This window comes from Oncorhynchus tshawytscha, linkage group LG13 (genome assembly GCF_018296145.1).
Source record: "Oncorhynchus tshawytscha isolate Ot180627B linkage group LG13, Otsh_v2.0, whole genome shotgun sequence".
NCBI lineage: Eukaryota > Metazoa > Chordata > Actinopteri > Salmoniformes > Salmonidae > Oncorhynchus > Oncorhynchus tshawytscha.
The window spans coordinates 79,071,620-79,089,040 of NC_056441.1; the positions used below are offsets into that span (position 1 = coordinate 79,071,620).

General features: G+C 47.6%; 1 protein-coding gene across 4 annotated transcripts in view; it reads right to left on the reverse strand.

Moving 5' to 3' along the window:
- Positions 1-17,421, reverse strand: part of LOC112267285 (glutamate receptor, ionotropic, AMPA 4a) — a 154,393-nt gene that overhangs the window by 70,232 nt on the left and 66,740 nt on the right. For all 4 annotated transcript variants that reach the window (XM_042296395.1, XM_042296392.1, XM_042296394.1 and 1 more), the window contains exons 4-7: positions 17,127-17,179; positions 16,212-16,343; positions 14,394-14,447; positions 13,653-13,811 (exon numbers count right to left, since the gene is read on the reverse strand). In XM_042296395.1, coding sequence (XP_042152329.1) covers positions 13,653-13,811; positions 14,394-14,447; positions 16,212-16,343; positions 17,127-17,179 — 398 coding nt within the window. The remainder of the gene's footprint in view (positions 1-13,652; positions 13,812-14,393; positions 14,448-16,211; positions 16,344-17,126; positions 17,180-17,421) is intronic.

Genomic DNA, 17,421 nt, shown 5'->3' on the forward strand with positions numbered 1-17,421 from the left:
CATGGTGATGCCTAGAAGTCGTGGGACTGTGTTGAACCATATACATGGTGATGCAAACATGGATTTTATAGAAAGAAACCGTACACATGTTAAAGTGGTCATAGATATGGTCCTAATGTGTGCAAAGCAGGATATTCCACTCAGAGGGCATAGAGAAACCGAAAAGGCAATCAACAAAGGTAACTTTTTTTGAAATCTTCAATTTCATGTCAAAGTATGACTCAGAAATACAAAACAAGCTTAATGAGCTACCTCGCAATGCCACGCTTCTGAGCCCCGAAATTCAGAACGAGTTGCAGCATCATTGTTACTGTGGAGAATAAAAGATTAAGTTCATTCTGAGCCTTCCAAGTATTCTGCCACACTAGCAGATGAATATAAAGATCAAGCTAAACTAGAAATTCTTGCTGTGTGCATCTGATACATTCATGCTGAAATTATTAAAGAAAGAGCTGTTGGGTTTATGGAAACCGCTGATTTGTCCGTGTTGCAACCCCTGGAGTTGGATCCCACTCTGTGTGGGTTTTTGTTTCGATGGCGCTTCAGTCATGTCAGGGAACAGAGGAGGGGTACATGTCCTACTAAAGCAAACATTTAAGCAAGCTGTGTCGGGACGTCAGTACTTTCTTTGACACAGTAAACCAGCTGCACACATTTATGAGTGGATCCCAAAGACATGCTCCATTCATGAAGTACAGAAAGAGTTGCATCCCGATAGACCGTGTATCGAGCTAGAAAGATCCACGGATATACGTTGGAGTTAAAAATCAGGGTCTGTGAGTAAAGTGCTGTTACTGCTAGATGTCATTTTAGAGGTTCTTGCAGAGTTTCCAGAGGCTTGTGGACAAACTATACTACATACTATACTTCCGGCGCCGACAGAGATGGCCGCCTCGCTTCGCGTTCCTAGGAAACTATGCAGTTTTTTGTTTTTTTTACGTGTTATTTCTTACACTAGTACCCCAGGTCATCTTAGGTTTCATTACATACAGCCGAGAAGAACTACTGAATATAAGATCAGCGTCAACTCACCATCAGTTCGACCAAGAATATGTTTTTCGCGATGCGGATCCTGTGTTCTGCCTTACAACCAGTGTAACGGAGTGGATTACATGCAGCGACCCAAAAAAACGACTCAGAAAAAGAGGGAAACGAAGCGGTCTTCTGGTCAGACTCCGGAGACGGGCACATCGTGCACCACTCCCTAGCATTCTTCTCGCCAATGTCCAGTCTCTTGACAACAAGGTTGATGAAATCCGAGCAAGGGTAGCATTCCAGAGGGACATCAGAGACTGCAACGTTCTCTGCTTCACGGAAACATGGCTAACCGGAGAGACGCTATCCGAAGCGGTGCAGCCAGCGGGTTTCTCCACGCATCGCGCCGACAGAAACAAACATCTTTCTGGTAAGAAGAGGGGCGGGGGCGTATGCCTTATGACTAACGTGACATGGTGTGATGACAGAAACATACAGGAACTCAAATCCTTCTGTTCACCTGATTTAGAATTCCTCACAATCAAATGTAGACCGCATTATCTACCAAGAGAATTCTCTTCGATTATAATCACAGTCGTATATATCCCCCAAGCAGACACATCGATGGCTCTGAACAAACTTTATTTAACTCTCTGCAAACTGGAAACGATTTATCTGGAGGCTGCATTCATTGTAGCTGGGGATTTTAACAAGGCTAATCTGAAAACAAGACTCCCTAAATTTTATCAGCATATCGATTGCGCAACCAGGGGTGGAAAGACCTTGGATCATTGTTACTCTAACTTCCGCGACGCATATAAGGCCCTGCCCCGCCCCCATTTCGGAAAAGCTGACCACGACTCCATTTTGTTGATCCCTGCCTACAGACAGAAACTAAAACAAGAAGCTCCCACGCTGAGGTCTGTCCAACGCTGGTCCGACCAAGCTGACTCCACACTCCAAGACTGCTTCCATCACGTGGACTGGGAGATGTTTCGTATTGCGTCAGACAACAACATTGACGAATACGCTGATTCGGTGTGCGAGTTCATTAGAACGTGCGTTGAAGATGTCGTTCCCATAGCAACGATTAAAACATTCCCTAACCAGAAACCTTGGATTGATGGCAGCATTCGTGTGAAACTGAAGGCACGAACCACTGCTTTTAATCAGGGCAAGGTGTCTGGTAACATGACTGAATACAAACAGTGCAGCTATTCCCTCCGCAAGGCTATCAAACAAGCTAAGCGCCAGTACAGAGACAAAGTAGAATCTCAATTCAACGGCTCAGACACAAGAGGCATATGGCAGGGTCTACAATCAATCACGGACTACAGGAAGAAACCCAGCCCAGTCACGGACCAGGATGTCTTGCTCCCAGGCAGACTAAATAGCTTTTTGCCCGCTTTGAGGACAATACAGTGCCACTGACATGGCCTGCAACGAAAACATGCGGTCTCTCCTTTACTGCAGCCGAAGTGAGTAAGACATTTAAACGTGTTAACCCTCGCAAGGCTGCAGGCCCAGATGGCATCCCAGCCGCGCCCTCAGAGCATGCGCAGACCAGCTGGCCGGTGTGTTTACGGACATATTCAATCAATCCCTATACCAGTCTGCTGTTCCCACATGCTTCAAGAGGGCCACCATTGTTCCTGTTCCCAAGAAAGCTAAGGTAACTGAGCTAAACGACTACCGCCCCGTAGCACTCACATCCGTCATCATGAAGTGCTTTGAGAGACTAGTCAAGGACCATATCACCTCCACCCTACCTGACACCCTAGACCCACTCCAATTTGCTTACCGCCCAAATAGGTCCACAGACGATGCAATCTCAACCACACTGCACACTGCCCTAACCCATCTGGACAAGAGGAATACCTATGTGAGAATGCTGTTCATCGACTACAGCTCGGCATTCAACACCATAGTACCCTCCAAGCTCGTCATCAAGCTCGAGACCCTGGGTCTCGACCCCGCCCTGTGCAACTGGGTTCTGGACTTCCTGACGGGCCGCCCCCAGGTGGTGAGGGTAGGCAACAACATCTCCTCCCCGCTGATCCTCAACACTGGGGCCCCACAAGGGTGCGTTCTGAGCCCTCTCCTGTACTCCCTGTTCACCGTCTGCACCTTGTGATGTAGGTCACGCCTTATGATACGTCTACTAAAGGTAAGGTACCATTTCATAGTACCCATAGTACCTGCCATGGTATAAATTGTAACATCAAATATAGGCTTGTTTGCCCATTGAGATTAAAGTGCGTCTGAAGATGAGTTTTTTGTTGTTGGCAATTTGGCAACTGGTCTAAAATTACTGTCTTATTTTAATATGCTGGGATAGGTAAATATTTGTACATGTAACAAGGTTGCTCCAAGTGCTATGCACTAGTATAAAATGATTGTATTACGAAATAATATATGGTACACGTCGCAAAATAAATTAAATGAAGTAGAAAAAAGGAATATCCACAATTTTCTAGGCCTATCCCCCCCAAAAAATCTGTCTACGCCCCTGCTCCAGCCTATCAGAGCTCTTGTAGCATGAACTGACATGTTGTCCACCCAATCAAAGGACCAGAGAATTAATATAGTACAGAAAGCATATGCTACAGCTAGCTAGCACTGCAGTGTTTAAAATGTGGTGAGTAGTTGACTCAAAGAGAGAGAAAGACAACAGTTGAATAGTTTTGAACAAATACATTTCTTCCAAAATGACGAAGCAAGAGAGTAATAGAGAGTAATAGAGAGATATTGTCATTTTTTTTCTCACTTTCAGTTTCACTTACTTAGCTAGCAAATGCAGCTAGCTAGTTTAGCCTACTGAAACACTCTGCTCAGAGCGATGCTATGTTAGCCAGCTGGCTATGACTTTCCAACACAACACTGGAACTCTTCCATATCAATGTAAGCTTTTGGTATTACTAATGGTATTACATTGGTCTAATGATTACACCCTATAGCAGCTAGATGCAGGCAAGCGTGTGCAAGGCGGTATTGAATGTCACTGTCTGTCCATGTGTCACTGCCTGTCACCTCAAATGTGTCTCTCGACCTGTGTTCACCTACTTACTGTACGTTGTAAACTTTCATTCATAAGCTAGGTTGCAGCAATCTCATGGTGGGTATAGGGGAATTTTGAGTATCATGTAGTAGCCTAAACCTATCTATGTTACATTGAACTGGGTACATGGAATATGAATGACAGTCATCCAATATGCTGTAACAGAAATAAGGCCATGCTCATGAAAAAAAAACATCTTCCCTAATTTTAAAAACGCCACTGACCTAGTCATCCTAGGGCGGACCTAGTCATCATAGGGCAGACCCAGTCATCCTAGATTAGGGCTAGTCATACTAGGGCAGAGCTAGTCATCCTAGGGCAAGGCTAGTCATCCTGGGGAAGGGCTAGGGCTAGTCATCATAGGGCAGAGCTAGTCATCCTAGGGCAGGGCTAATCATCCTAGGGCAGGGCTAGTCATCCTAGGGCAGGGCTAGTTATCCTAGGGCAGGGCTAGTCATCATAGGGCAGGGCTAGTCATCCTAGGGAAGAGCTAGTCATCCTAGGGCAGGGCCTAGTCATCTTAGGGCAGAGCTAGTCATCCTAGGACAGGGCTAGTCATCCAAATCAAATGAAATCAAATTTGATTTGTCACATACACATGGTTAGCAGATGTTAATGCGAGTGTAGCGAAATGCTTGTGCTTCTAGTTCCGACAATGCAGAAATAACCAACAAGTAATCTAACTAACAATTCCAAAACTACTGTCTTATACACACAAGTGTAAGGGGATAAAGAATATGTACATAAAGATATATGAATGAGTGATGGTACAGAGCGGCATAGGCCACATACAGTAGATGGTATCGAGTACAGTATATACATATGAGATGAGTATGTAAACAAAGTGGCATAGTTAAAGTGGCTAGTGATACATGTATTACATAAGATGCAGTAGATGATATAGAGTACAGTATATACGTATACATATGAGATGAATAATGTAGGGTATGTAAACATTATATTAGGTAGCATTGTTAAAGTGGCTAGTGATATATTTTACATCATTTCCCATCAATTCCCATTATTAAAGTGGCTGGAGTGGAGTCAGTGTGTTGGAAGCAGCCACTCAATGTTAGTGGTGGCTGTTTAACAGTCTGATGGCCTTGAGATAGAAGCTGTTTTTCAGTCTCTCGGTCCCAGCTTTGATGCACCTGTACTGACCTCGCCTTCTGGATGATAGCGGGGTGAACAGGCAGTGGCTCGGGTGGTTGTTGTCCTTGATGATCTTTATGGCCTTCCTGTAACATCGGGTGGTATAGATGTCCTGGAGAGCAGGTAGTTTGCCCCCGGTGATGCGTTGTGCAGACCTCACTACCCTCTGGAGAGCCTTACGGTTGTGGGCGGAGCAGTTGCCGTACCAGGCGGTGATGCAGCCCGCCAGGATGCTCTCGATTGTGCATCTGTAGAAGTTTGTGAGTGCTTTTGGTGACAAGCCGAATTTCTTCAGCCTCCTGAGGTTGAAGAGGCGCTGCTGTGCCTTCTTCATGATGCTGTCTGTGTGGGTGGACCAATTCAGTTTGTCTGTGATGTGTATGCCGAGGAACTTAAAACTTGCTACCCTCTCCACTACTGTTCCATCGATGTGGATAGGGGGGTGTTCCCTCTGCTGTTTCCTGAAGTCCACAATCATCTCCTTAGTTTTGTTGACGTTGAGTGTGAGGTTATTTTCCTGACACCACACTCCGAGGGCCCTCACCTCCTCCCTGTAGGCCGTCTCGTCGTTGTTGGTAATCAAGCCTACCACTGTTGTGTCATCTGCAAACTTGATGATCGAGTTGGAGGCGTGCGTGGCCACGCAGCCGTGGGTGAACAGGGAGTACAGGAGAGGGCTCAGAATGCACCCTTGTGGGGCCCCAGTGTTGAGGATCAGCGGGGTGGAGATGTTGTTGCCTACCCTCACCACCTGGGTGCGGCCCGTCAGGAAGTCCAGTACCCAGTTGCACAGGGCAGGGTCGAGACCCATGGTCTCAAGCTTGATGACGAGCTTGGAGAGTACTATGGTGTTAAATGCCGAGCTGTAGTCGATGAACAGCATTCTCACATAGGTATTCCTCTTGTCCAGATGGGTTAGGGCAGTGTGCAGTGTGGTTAAGATTGCATCGTCTGTGGACCTATTTGGGCGGTAAGCAAATTGGAGTGGGTCTAGGGTGTCAGGTAGGGTGGAGGTGATATGGTCCTTGACTAGTCTCTCAAAGCACTTCATGATGACGGAAGTGAGTGCTACGGGGCGGTAGTCGTTTAGCTCAGTTACCTTAGCTTTCTTGGGAACAGGAACAATGGTGGCCCTCTTGAAGCATGTGGGAACAGCAGACTGGGATAGGGATTGATTGAATATGTCCGTAAACACACCAGCCAGCTGGTCTGCGCATGCTCTGAGGGCGCGGCTGGGGATGCCGTCTGGGCCTGCAGCCTAGCGAGGGTTAACACGTTTAAATGTTTTACTCACCTCGGCTGCAGTGAAGGAGAGGCCGCATGTTTTGGTTGCAGGCCGTGTCAGTGGCACTGTATTGTCCTCAAAGCGGGCAAAAAAGTTATTTAGTCTGCCTGGGAGCAAGACATCCTGGTCCGTGACGGGGCTGGTTTTCTTTTTGTAATCCGTGATTGACTGTAGACCCTGCCACATACCTCTTGTGTCTGAGCCGTTGAATTGAGATTCTACTTTGTCTCTGTACTGACGCTTAGCTTGTTTGATTGCCTTGCGGAGGGAATAGCTACACTGTTTGTATTCTGTCATATTTCCGGACACCTTGCCCTGATTAAAAGCAGTGGTTGGCGCTTTCAGTTTCACGCGAATGCTGCCATCAATCCACAGTTTCTGGTTTGGGAATGTTTTAATCGTTGCTATGGGAACGATATCTTCAACGCACGTTCTAATGAACTCGCACACTAGGGCAGGGCTAGTCATCCTAGGGCAGGGCTAGTGCATCTTAATGCAAAGCGTGCTGGATGAATACTTAATGCTGAGATGGACAACCATGGAGATATGGAGAGAGAGAGATTGAAGGTGTAAACGTAATGTAAACTTGAAGGTGAAAATCTAAATAGCATATTTTACCATATAGCTTCCCTATCAAAACAAAAAATGTCAAGCAGACAACATAAGAACACAAAAACCTAAGAAAGAAATTGAGAAACCTACCCAACCAAAAACATAGAGACTCAGAAAACCTGAGCCTCCGCCTTCACTATGGTGAATCTGTAACGCTGTACGCTGAGAGTCGGGAAGCAAGTTAAGGGAGTGAATATTTAATAAATAAACAGAACATAATACAAAACAAGAAACACAAACGGCACACAGACATGAAACAGAAACAATAACGCTGTCACGCCCTGGTCAAAGTATTTTGTGTTTATCTTTATGTATTTGGTCAGGCCAGGGTGTGGCATGGGGTTTTTGTAATTGTGGTGTGTTTGTCTTGGGGTTTTGGTGGTGGTATTGGGATTGTAGCTTAGTGGGTTGTCTAGCAAAGTCTATGGCTGTCTGGAGTGGTTCTCAATCAGAGGCAGGTGCTTATCGTTGTCTCTGATTGGGAACCATATTTAGGCAGCCATATTCTTTGAGTTTGTCGTGGGTGATTGTCCTTAGTGTCTTACTTGTACTCTCTGTTAGTTTGCACTAGATAGGCTGTTTTCGGTTTTCATTACGTTTATTGTTTTGTAGTGTTTAGTGTTTAGTCGTGTTTACGTTTTGTTTAATAAATATGGATCGCAATCGACACGCTGCAGTTTGGTCCGACTCTCCTTCATCACCACTAGAAAACCGTTACAGAATCACCCACCACCAACGGACCAAGCAGCGTGTTAACAGGCAGGAACCACAGGAGAGGCAACAGAGGCAGCAGCAGCAGGAGCAGCAGCAGCTGCAGTGGGAGAGGCTGCACCACCTGGAGAAATGGACATGGGAGGAAGAACTGGACGGTAAAGGACCCTGGGCTCAGCCTGGAGAATATCGCCGCCCCAAGGAAGAACTGGAGGCGGCGAAAGCTGAGAGGCGCAGATATGAGGAGGCAGCACGGCGTAGCGGATGGAAGCCTGAGAATCAGCCCCAAAAATTTCTTGGGGGGCTCAGGGAGAGTGTGGCAGAGTCAGGAGTCAGACCTGAGCCAACTCTCCCTGTTTATCGTGAGGAGCCAAGGAGGAGACCAGAACCAGAGACTGTGAAGGAGTTAATGGGGAAATTGGAGGAGAGAGAAATGAGGGAGTTGCTGTGTTGGTGCTTTTTGCATGGAATTCGCCCGACGGAACGTGTTGGGGATTTGATGGCACCTGGGTTAGCGCTCCATACTCGTCCTGAGGTGCGTGTTAGTCGGCTGGTGAAGTTGGTGCCAGCCTCACGCACCAGGCCTCCTGTGCACATCCCTAGCCTTGCACATCCTGTGCCAACACTGCTCTCAAGATCTCCAGTACGCCTTCACGGTCTAGCCCATCCTGTGCCACCTCCACACTCCAGTCCTCCGGTAGCAGCTCCCCGCGCCAGGCTTCCTGTGCGTGTCCTCGATCCAGTACCACCAGTTCCAGCACCATGCACCAGGCCTTCAGTGTGCCTCGCCTGTTCAGCGCAGCCAGCGCTTTTCTCCTCTCCTGCGCTGCTGGAGTCTCCCGCCTGTTTAGCGCAGCCAGAGCCTTTCTCCTCTACAGCGCTGCCGGAGCCTCCCGCCTGTTCAGCGCAGCCAGAGCCTTCCTCCTCTACAGCGCTGCCGGAGCCTCCCGCCTGTTTAGCGCAGCCAGAGCCTTTCTCCTCTCCTACGCTGCCGGAGTCTCCCGCCTGTTCAGCGCAGCCAGAGCTGCCAGCCTGCATGGAGAAGCCAGAGCTGCCAGCCTGCATGGAGCAGCCAGAGCTGTCAGTCCGCATAGAACAGCCAGAGCTGTCAGTCTGCATGGAGCAGCCAGAGCTGTCAGTCTGCATGGAGCAGCCAGAGCTGTCAGTCTGCATGGAGCAGCCAGAGATGTCAGTCTGCATGGAGCAGCCAGAGCTGTAAGTCTGCATGGAGCAGCCAGAGCTGTCAGTCTGCATGGAGCAGCCAGAGCTGCCAGTCTGCATGGAGCAGCCAGAGCTGCCAGTCTGCATGGAGCAGCCAGAGCTGCCAGTCTGCATGGAGCTGTCAGTCTGCATGGAGCTGCCAGTCTGCATGAAGCAGCCAGTCTGCATGGAGCAGCCAGAGCTGTCAGTCTGCATGGAGCAGCCAGAGATGCCAGTCTGCATGGAGCAGCCAGAGCTGCCAGTCTGCATGAAGCAGCCAGAGCTGTCAGTCTGCATGGAGCAGCCAGAGCTGCCAGTCTGCATGGAGCTGCCAGTCTGCAAGGAGCAGCCAGAGCTGTCAGTCTACATGAAGCAGCCAGTGCTGTCAGTCTGCAAGGAGCCGTCAGTCTGCAAGGAGCCGTCAGTCTGCAAGGAGCTGTCAGTCTGCAAGGAGCTGTCAGTCTGCAAGGAGATGTCAGTCTGCAAGGAGATGTCAGTCTGCAAGGAGCCGCCAGTCTGCCCAGCGCCGCCAGTGCCGCCAGTCTGCCCAGCAGTCTGCCAGTGCCAGTGCCGCCAGTCTGCCCAGCGCAGCCAGTGCTCCCAGTCTGCCCAGCATCGCCAGTCTGCCCAGCATCGCCAGTCTGCCCAGCGCCGCCAGTCTGCCCAGCGCCGCCAGTCTGCCCAGCGCCGCCAGTCTGCCCAGCGTCGCCAGTCTGCCCAGCGCCGCCAGTCTGCCCAGCGCCGCCAGTCTGCCCAGCGCCGCCAGTCTGCCCAGCGCCGCCAGTCTGCCCAGCGTCGCCAGTCTGTCAGGATCAGTTAGATCCGCCAGTCAGCCAGGATTCGCCAGTCTGCCAGGATCCACCAGTCAGCCAGGATCCACCAGTCTTCCAGGATCCGCCAGAAGTGCCAGTCAGCCAGGATCCGCCAGAAGTGCCAGTCGGCCAGGATCTGCCAGTAGTGCCAGTCGGCCAGGATCTGCCAGTCGGCCAGGATCCGCCAGTCAGCCAGACTCTTCCAGATCTGCCAGTCAACCAGACTCTTCCAGATCTGCCAGTCAACCAGACTCTTCCAGATCTGCCAGTCAGCCAGGATCTTCCAGATCTGCCAGTCAGCCAGGATCTTCCAGATCTGCCAGTCAGCCAAGATCTGCCAGTCAGCCAGGATCTGCCAGTCAGCCAGGATCTGCTGAAACCACCAGCCAGCCAGGAGCTGGTAGATCTATCTACCTGCCTGAGCTTCCTCTCACTCCTGAGTTTCCTCTCACTCCTGAGCTTCCTCTCACTCCTGAGCTTTCTCTCACTCCCGAGCTTCCCCTCAGTCCCGAGCTGCCTCAGTCCCGAGCTGTCCTTCAGTCCCGATCTGCTCCTCAGTCCAGTGGGGTTCTGGGTGAGGACTACTAGGCCATGGTCGGCGGCGAGGGTGGACTATCCAGGGACGAAGGGAGAGGGGACTAAGACATTAAATGAGTGGGGTCCACGTCCCGCGCCGGAGCCGCCACCATGGACAGACGCTCACCCGGACCCTCCCTATTGTTTTGAGGTGCGTTCGGGAGTCCGCACCTTAGGGGGGTTCTGTCACGCCCTGGTCAAAGTATTTTGTGTTTATCTTTATGTATTTGGTCAGGCCAGGGTGTGGCATGGGGTTTTTGTAATTGTGGTGTGTTTGTCTTGGGGTTTTGGTGGTGGTATTGGGATTGTAGCTTAGTGGGTTGTCTAGCAAAGTCTATGGCTGTCTGGAGTGGTTCTCAATCAGAGGCAGGTGCTTATCGTTGTCTCTGATTGGGAACCATATTTAGGCAGCCATATTCTTTGAGTTTGTCGTGGGTGATTGTCCTTAGTGTCTTACTTGTACTCTCTGTTAGTTTGCACTAGATAGGCTGTTTTCGGTTTTCATTACGTTTATTGTTTTGTAGTGTTTAGTGTTTAGTCGTGTTTACGTTTTGTTTAATAAATATGGATCGCAATCGACACGCTGCAGTTTGGTCCGACTCTCCTTCATCACCACTAGAAAACCGTTACAAACGCCTGGGGAAGGAACCAAAGGCAGTGACAGAAATAGGGTAGGTAATCAAGAAGGTGATGGAGTCCAGGTGAGTGTCAATAAGCACAGGTGTGCGTGACGAGGTGTGTGTAATAATCAGCAGTCTGGTGACCTAAAACCCAGAGAGGGAGTATACGTGACAGAATGACTAAAACAATATAGAAATACCCTATGGAAAGCACATCAGAAATCAGCTTAATGTAATTGAAGAATCCATAGAATCTAACCGCTTCTTGGAAAATTGGAATTTACTAAACAAACAACAACACAAAGAGTTATCTATCCAAAATGAAGATGAAGAACAAACACCTAAAACATATTAATGATCAAATACAAATATTAGACTCACCTATTAAAGACTACCAGAACCCACTGGATTTTCCAATTATATTGAATGAACTACAGGACAAAATACAAACCCTCCAACCCCAAAAAGCATGTGGTGTTGATGGTATCCAGATCACATATTCCAATTGGCTATACTTAGACTCTTTAATATCATCCTCAGCTCTGGCATCTTCCCCAAAATTTCACCCCAATAACTCCTGTGGGATACAGCATACGTCAACAGCAACCTTCGGGAAATCCTCTACATTATCATTAACAGCAGACTCATATAATTCCTCAGTAAAAACAATGTACTGAGCAAATGTTAAATTGGCTTTTTACCAAATTACCATATGGCAAACCACATATTCACCCAGCACACCCTAAGTGACAAACAAACAACCAAAACAAAGGCAAAATCTTCTAATGGTTTGATGATTTCCAAAAAGCGTTTGACTCAATTTGGCATGACGGTCTGCTTTTCAAATTGATGGAAAGCGGTTTTGGGAGAAAAACATAAGACAATATAAATTCCAAATATACAAACAACAAGTGTGCGGTTAAAAATGGCAAAGTAATACACACATTTATTTCCACATGCCGTGGGGTGAGACAGGGATGCAGTTTGAGCACCCCACCCTCTTCAACATATACAGTGCATTCAGAAAGTATTCAGACCCCTTTTTCCACATTTTGCCAGTTTACAGCCTTATTATAAAATGGATTAAATACATTTTGTTCCTCATCAATCTACACACAATACCCCACAACGACAAAGCAGAAACAGGTATGTAGAAATGTTTGCAAATGTATTACAAATAATAAACAGAAATACCTTCTTTTATATACGTTTTCAGACCTTTTACTATGAGACTCGAAATTCTTCTTCAGATGCATCCTGTTTCCATTGAACATCCTTGAGATGTTTCTACAACTTGATTGGAGTCCACCTGTGGTAAATTCAATTGATTGGACATGATTTGGAAAGGCACACACCTGTCTATATAAGGTCCCACAGATGATGTGCATGTCAGAGCAAACACCAAGCCATGAGGTGGAAGGAATTGTCCTTAGAGCTCCGAGACAGGATTGTGTCAAGGCACAGATCTGCAGCATTGAAGGTCCCCAAGAACATAATGGCCTCCATTATTCTTAAATGGAAGAAGTTTGGAACCACCAAGACTCTTCCAGAGCTGGCCACTCGGCCAAACTGAACAATCGGGGGAGAAGGGCCTTTGTCAGGGAGGTGACCAAGAACCTGATGGTAACTCTGACAGAGCTCTAGAGTTCCTCTGTGGACATGGGTGAATTTTCCAGAAGGACAACCATCTCTGCAGCACTTCACCATTTAGGCCTTTATGGTAGAGTGGCCAGACGGAAGCTACTCCTCAGTAAAAGGCACATGACAGCCCGTTTAGAGGCACTTAAAGACTCTCTGCTGCTTTTTAATTATTTGTTATTCTCATCTCTTACTTTTTGGGGGGATTTTCTTAAAACTGAATTGTTGTTTAAGGGCCCGTAAGGGCTCGTAAGTAAGCATTTCACTGTAAGGCCTATACCTGTTGTATGTGCCAAGTGACAAATACAATTTGATTTGATTTGAGACCATGAGAAACAAGATTCTTTGGTCTGATGAAACCAAGATTGAACTCTTTGTCCTGAATACCAAGTGTCACGTCTGGAGGAAACCTAGCCCCATACCTATGGTGAAGCACGGTGGTGGCAGTATCATGTTGTAGGGATGTTTTTCAGCGGCAGGGACTGGGAGACTAGTCAGGATCGAGGCAAAGATGAACGGAGCAAAGCACAGAGAGATCCTTGATGAAAACCTGCTTCAGAGCACTCAGGACCTCGACTGGGGTGAAGGTTCACCTTCCAACAGGACAACGACCCAAAGCACACACTCAAGACAACGCAGGAGTGGTTTTGGGACAAGTCTCTGAATGTCCTTGAGTGGCCCAGCCAGAGCCTGGACTTGAACCCGATCGAACATCTCTGGAGAGACGTGAAAATAGCTGTGCATAGTGTAACACTTACTGTTCATTTCTTATTGTTTATTTCACTTTTGTTTAATGTCTATTTCACTTGCTTGTCCATGTAACATATGTTTCCCATGCCAATAAAGCCCTTTGATTTGGAGAAAGGGAGAGAGAGGTGTGGGACAATATGTCTGTGTTTCCTGCTGCTTCTCGGAGTCAAAGTGTGATTGGCTAAAGAGCTGTGACAGAAGAAAATAGTTCTCTCTCCAACATGATTCTAGAACCATCTGCAGCAGTGTGAGTGTGTGTGTACCTTGGGTGGGATGTCAGAGCCTGGGTACTCTCTCTGGTCCAGTTTGTTCCAGCGCTGCATCAGTTTGAGGACTATTGGCTTACTGAAGTCAACCAACTGGAACCCTGTGATGTTAGCCCCACCATGCATAAACCTCTCTAGAGATATGTCTTTAAAACCCTGGATGGGAGAGAGACAGTGGAGGGAGAGGGAGGGAGGGAGCGGGGAGAGAGGGAGGGAGGGAGAGAGAGAGAGAGAGGGAGAGAGGGCTGTTAGGCACAACTGCATTTGAAGATTACCCTGGCTTTGCCTGAACATGGAAGCTCTGAGACAGGGATGGACCTTCTTTTCCCAAGCTAGAGAGAGAGAGCGAAGGAGAGAGAGAGAGTGGGGGACAAAGAGAGAAAGGGAATGCACTGTCTGAAGTGCCTTCAAACCATTCTCCTCACAAAGGCATGGTTCTGTCTGTCTGGCTCAGAGTTGACTCACATTTTCCTCAGGGACAAGGTAAACCACAGCCACCTGCCTGAACCTCTCTGTACATACCACAACCTTCCCCCTTCCTTTCTTCTCCTCGTCTCCTCTCTTTCATCTGCACTAATCTAAAAAAACATATAATGTGGATGGGGACAGGGGTATTTGTTTTCACTTGTTCAGTTGGTTCATGTTAGCAGAGATGAAGGAGAGCAGAAGGGGAGCAGACAAGGAAATTAATCAACTTTAGACTATTGGGATGCACTAAGAAGCCACACACATACTTACCAGGTTGGCCAAGATGTAATGGTAGCCTTTGACATGTTTCCCCACACTAACAGCCTGGAGAAAGAGAGGAAGAGAAGAGGAAAATAGAGGAGGAGAAGAGGGGAGAACGAAAGGGGATGAGAGGGGAGAAAGGAAGAGAAGAAATTGAATGGCTATCCTGAGAGAGAGAGTGAGAGAGAGAGAGAGAGAGAGAGAGAGAGAGAGAGAGAGAGAATTACTTAACACATTGGAAAGAATTAACAAAATATCTGAGCAAACTAGAATGCTATTTGGCCCTAAACAAAGAGAACACAGTGGCAGAATACCTGACCACTGTGACTGACCCAAACTTAAGGAAACCTTTACTATGTACAGACTCAGTGAGCATAGCCTTGGTATTAAGAAAGGCCGCCGTAGGCAGACCTGGCTCTCAAGAGAAGACAGGCTATGTGCACACTGCCCACAACATGAGGTGGAAACTGAGCTGCACTTCCGAACCTCCTGCCAAATGTATGACCATATTAGAGACAAATATTTCCCTCAAATTACACAGACCCACAAAGTATTTGAAAACATATCCAATTTTGATAAACTCCCATATCTATTGGATGAAATATCACAGTGTGTCATCACAGCAGCAAGATTTGTGATCTGTTGCCACAAGAAAAGGGCAACCAGTGAATAACAAATACCATTGTAAATACAACTTTTGTGATAAACAATTTTTTAAATTATTTATTTCACTTTTGTCATTATCTATTTCACTTGCTTTGGCAATGTAAACATATGTTTCCCATGACAATAAAGCCCTTTAAAATTGAGAGAGAGAGAGAGCAATCTCTGTCGGACTGATGATGCCATCCATGCCAATACTACTGAGCCTGCTGTTCCTGGGCAGACCACTGCACAGGTGTGTGTTTGTGTGTGTATTTGTGCGTGTGTCCGTGCTTGTAGTTGCTGGTGTGTGTCTGCCCATATTTGTCAGACCAGTAGACAGAAAGGGAGACCTGGCCAGAAGAGGAAATGATGCATGCACAGGGAAGTAGTGACAGATGGCTGACCAATGGGACATTACCCTGGAGCTGGGGTCAAAGATGACAGCAGCAGAGAAGAGGCAGACAGACACACCTGTCTCAACTGTTAGAGTCACAGTCTGGCCGTCAGTAGATGTGTTCAGTGAAGAGAGGAGGAGAGGAGTACTAAGGAGTACTACCACAAGGCTGAGAGAGAGATTGTGTGTGTGTAAGGGTGTGTGATGTTGAGTTCTGTAGTCACCTATTCTAGAATGCTCTGTAGTCTCTCATCAGACTCACCTGTTCTAGAATGCTCTGAAGTCTCTCAGTCTCACCTGTTCTAGAATGCTCTGCAGTCTCTCATCAGACTCACCTGTTCTAGAATGCTCTGCAGTCTCTCATCAGACTCACCTGTTCTAGAATGCTCTGCAGTCTCTCATCAGACTCACCTGTTCTAGAATGCTCTGCAGTCTCTCATCAGACTCACCTGTTCTAGAATGCTTTGCAGTCTCTCAGACTCATCTGTTCTAGAATGCTCTGCAGTCTCTCATCAGACTCACCTGTTCTAGAATGCTCTGCAGTCTCTCATCAGACTCACCTGTTCTAGAATGCTCTGCAGTCTCTCATTAGACTCACCTGTTCTAGAATGCTCTGCAGTCTCTCATCAGACTCACCTGTTCTAGAATGCTCTGCAGTCTCTCATCAGACTCACCTGTTCTAGAATGCTCTGCAGTCTCTCATTAGACTCACCTGTTCTAGAATGCTCTGCAGTCTCTCATCAGACTCACCTGTTCTAGAATGCTCTGCAGTCTCTCATTAGACTCACCTGTTCTAGAATACTTTGCAGTCTCTCAGGCTCCAGGTCGATGACATACTTCCTCTCCTGCCGGCGGTCCAGGTCTTCTAGCAGACGACGGTACGCTGCCTCGTTGAAACTCTCCACGCAGATGGCACTCACCTGCGCAGAGTCAGAGCAATTAACCTGTGTGTGTGTGTCTGTGTGTGTGCGCGTGCGTGTGTGTGTGTGTGTGTCTGTGTTTGCATGTGTGTGTGTGTGTCTGTGTTTGCATGTGTGTCTGTGTGTCTGTGTGTGTGCGTGTGTGTGTGTCTGTGTTTGCATGTGTGTGTGTGTCTGTGTTTGCATGTGTGTCTGTGTGTCTGTGTGTGTGCGTGTGTGTGTGTCTGTGTTTGCATGTGTGTCTGTGTGTCTGTGTGTCTGTGTGTCTGTGTGTCTGTGTGCGTGTGCGTGTGTGTGTGTGTCTGTGTTTGCATGTGTGTCTGTGTGTCTGTGTTTGCATGTGTGTCTGTGTGTCTGTGTGTGTGCGTGTGTGTGTGTGTGTGTGTGTCTGTGTTTGCATGTGTGTCTGTGTGTCTGTGTGTGTGCGTGTGTGTGTGTCTGTGTTTGTGTCTGTGTGTGTGTGTGTGCGTGTGTGTGTGTCTGTGTTTGCATGTGTGTCTGTGTGTGTGTGCGTGTGTGTGTGTCTGTGTTTGCATGTGTGTCTGTGTGTCTGTGTGTCTGTGTGTGTGTGCGTGTGTGTGTTTGCATGTGTGTCTGTGTGTCTGTGTGTGTGCGTGTGTGTGTGTCTGTGTTTGTGTCTGTGTGTGTGTGTGTGCGTGTGTGTGTGTCTGTGTTTGTGTCTGTGTGTGTGTGTGCGTGTGTGTGTGTCTGTGTTTGTGTCTGTGTGTGTGTGTGTGTGTGCGTGTGTCTGTGTTTGCATGTGTGCGCCCATGTGGTGCTCACCTGCCAACCGTTTTGACCTGCTCGCTCCATGATTGCCTGTAGGATGGCATAACCTAGACAACAGATCAGAGACAAAAAGACAACCAGACATCATCAATCTGGAGAGATGCCAAAAATTACATTTCAGAAAATTGAAGCTGAAGTTTAAACAAATAGATCAAATATTTAAGTAAACAAAAACAGTGTCTTGGAACAATCAAACTAAACAGAAATATTGCAAAACACTCTAAATGCCAGATGCCACTTCTTTCACTGGCATTCTCACTCTGTCCCTCTTTCTTCTTGTCTGTCTAGT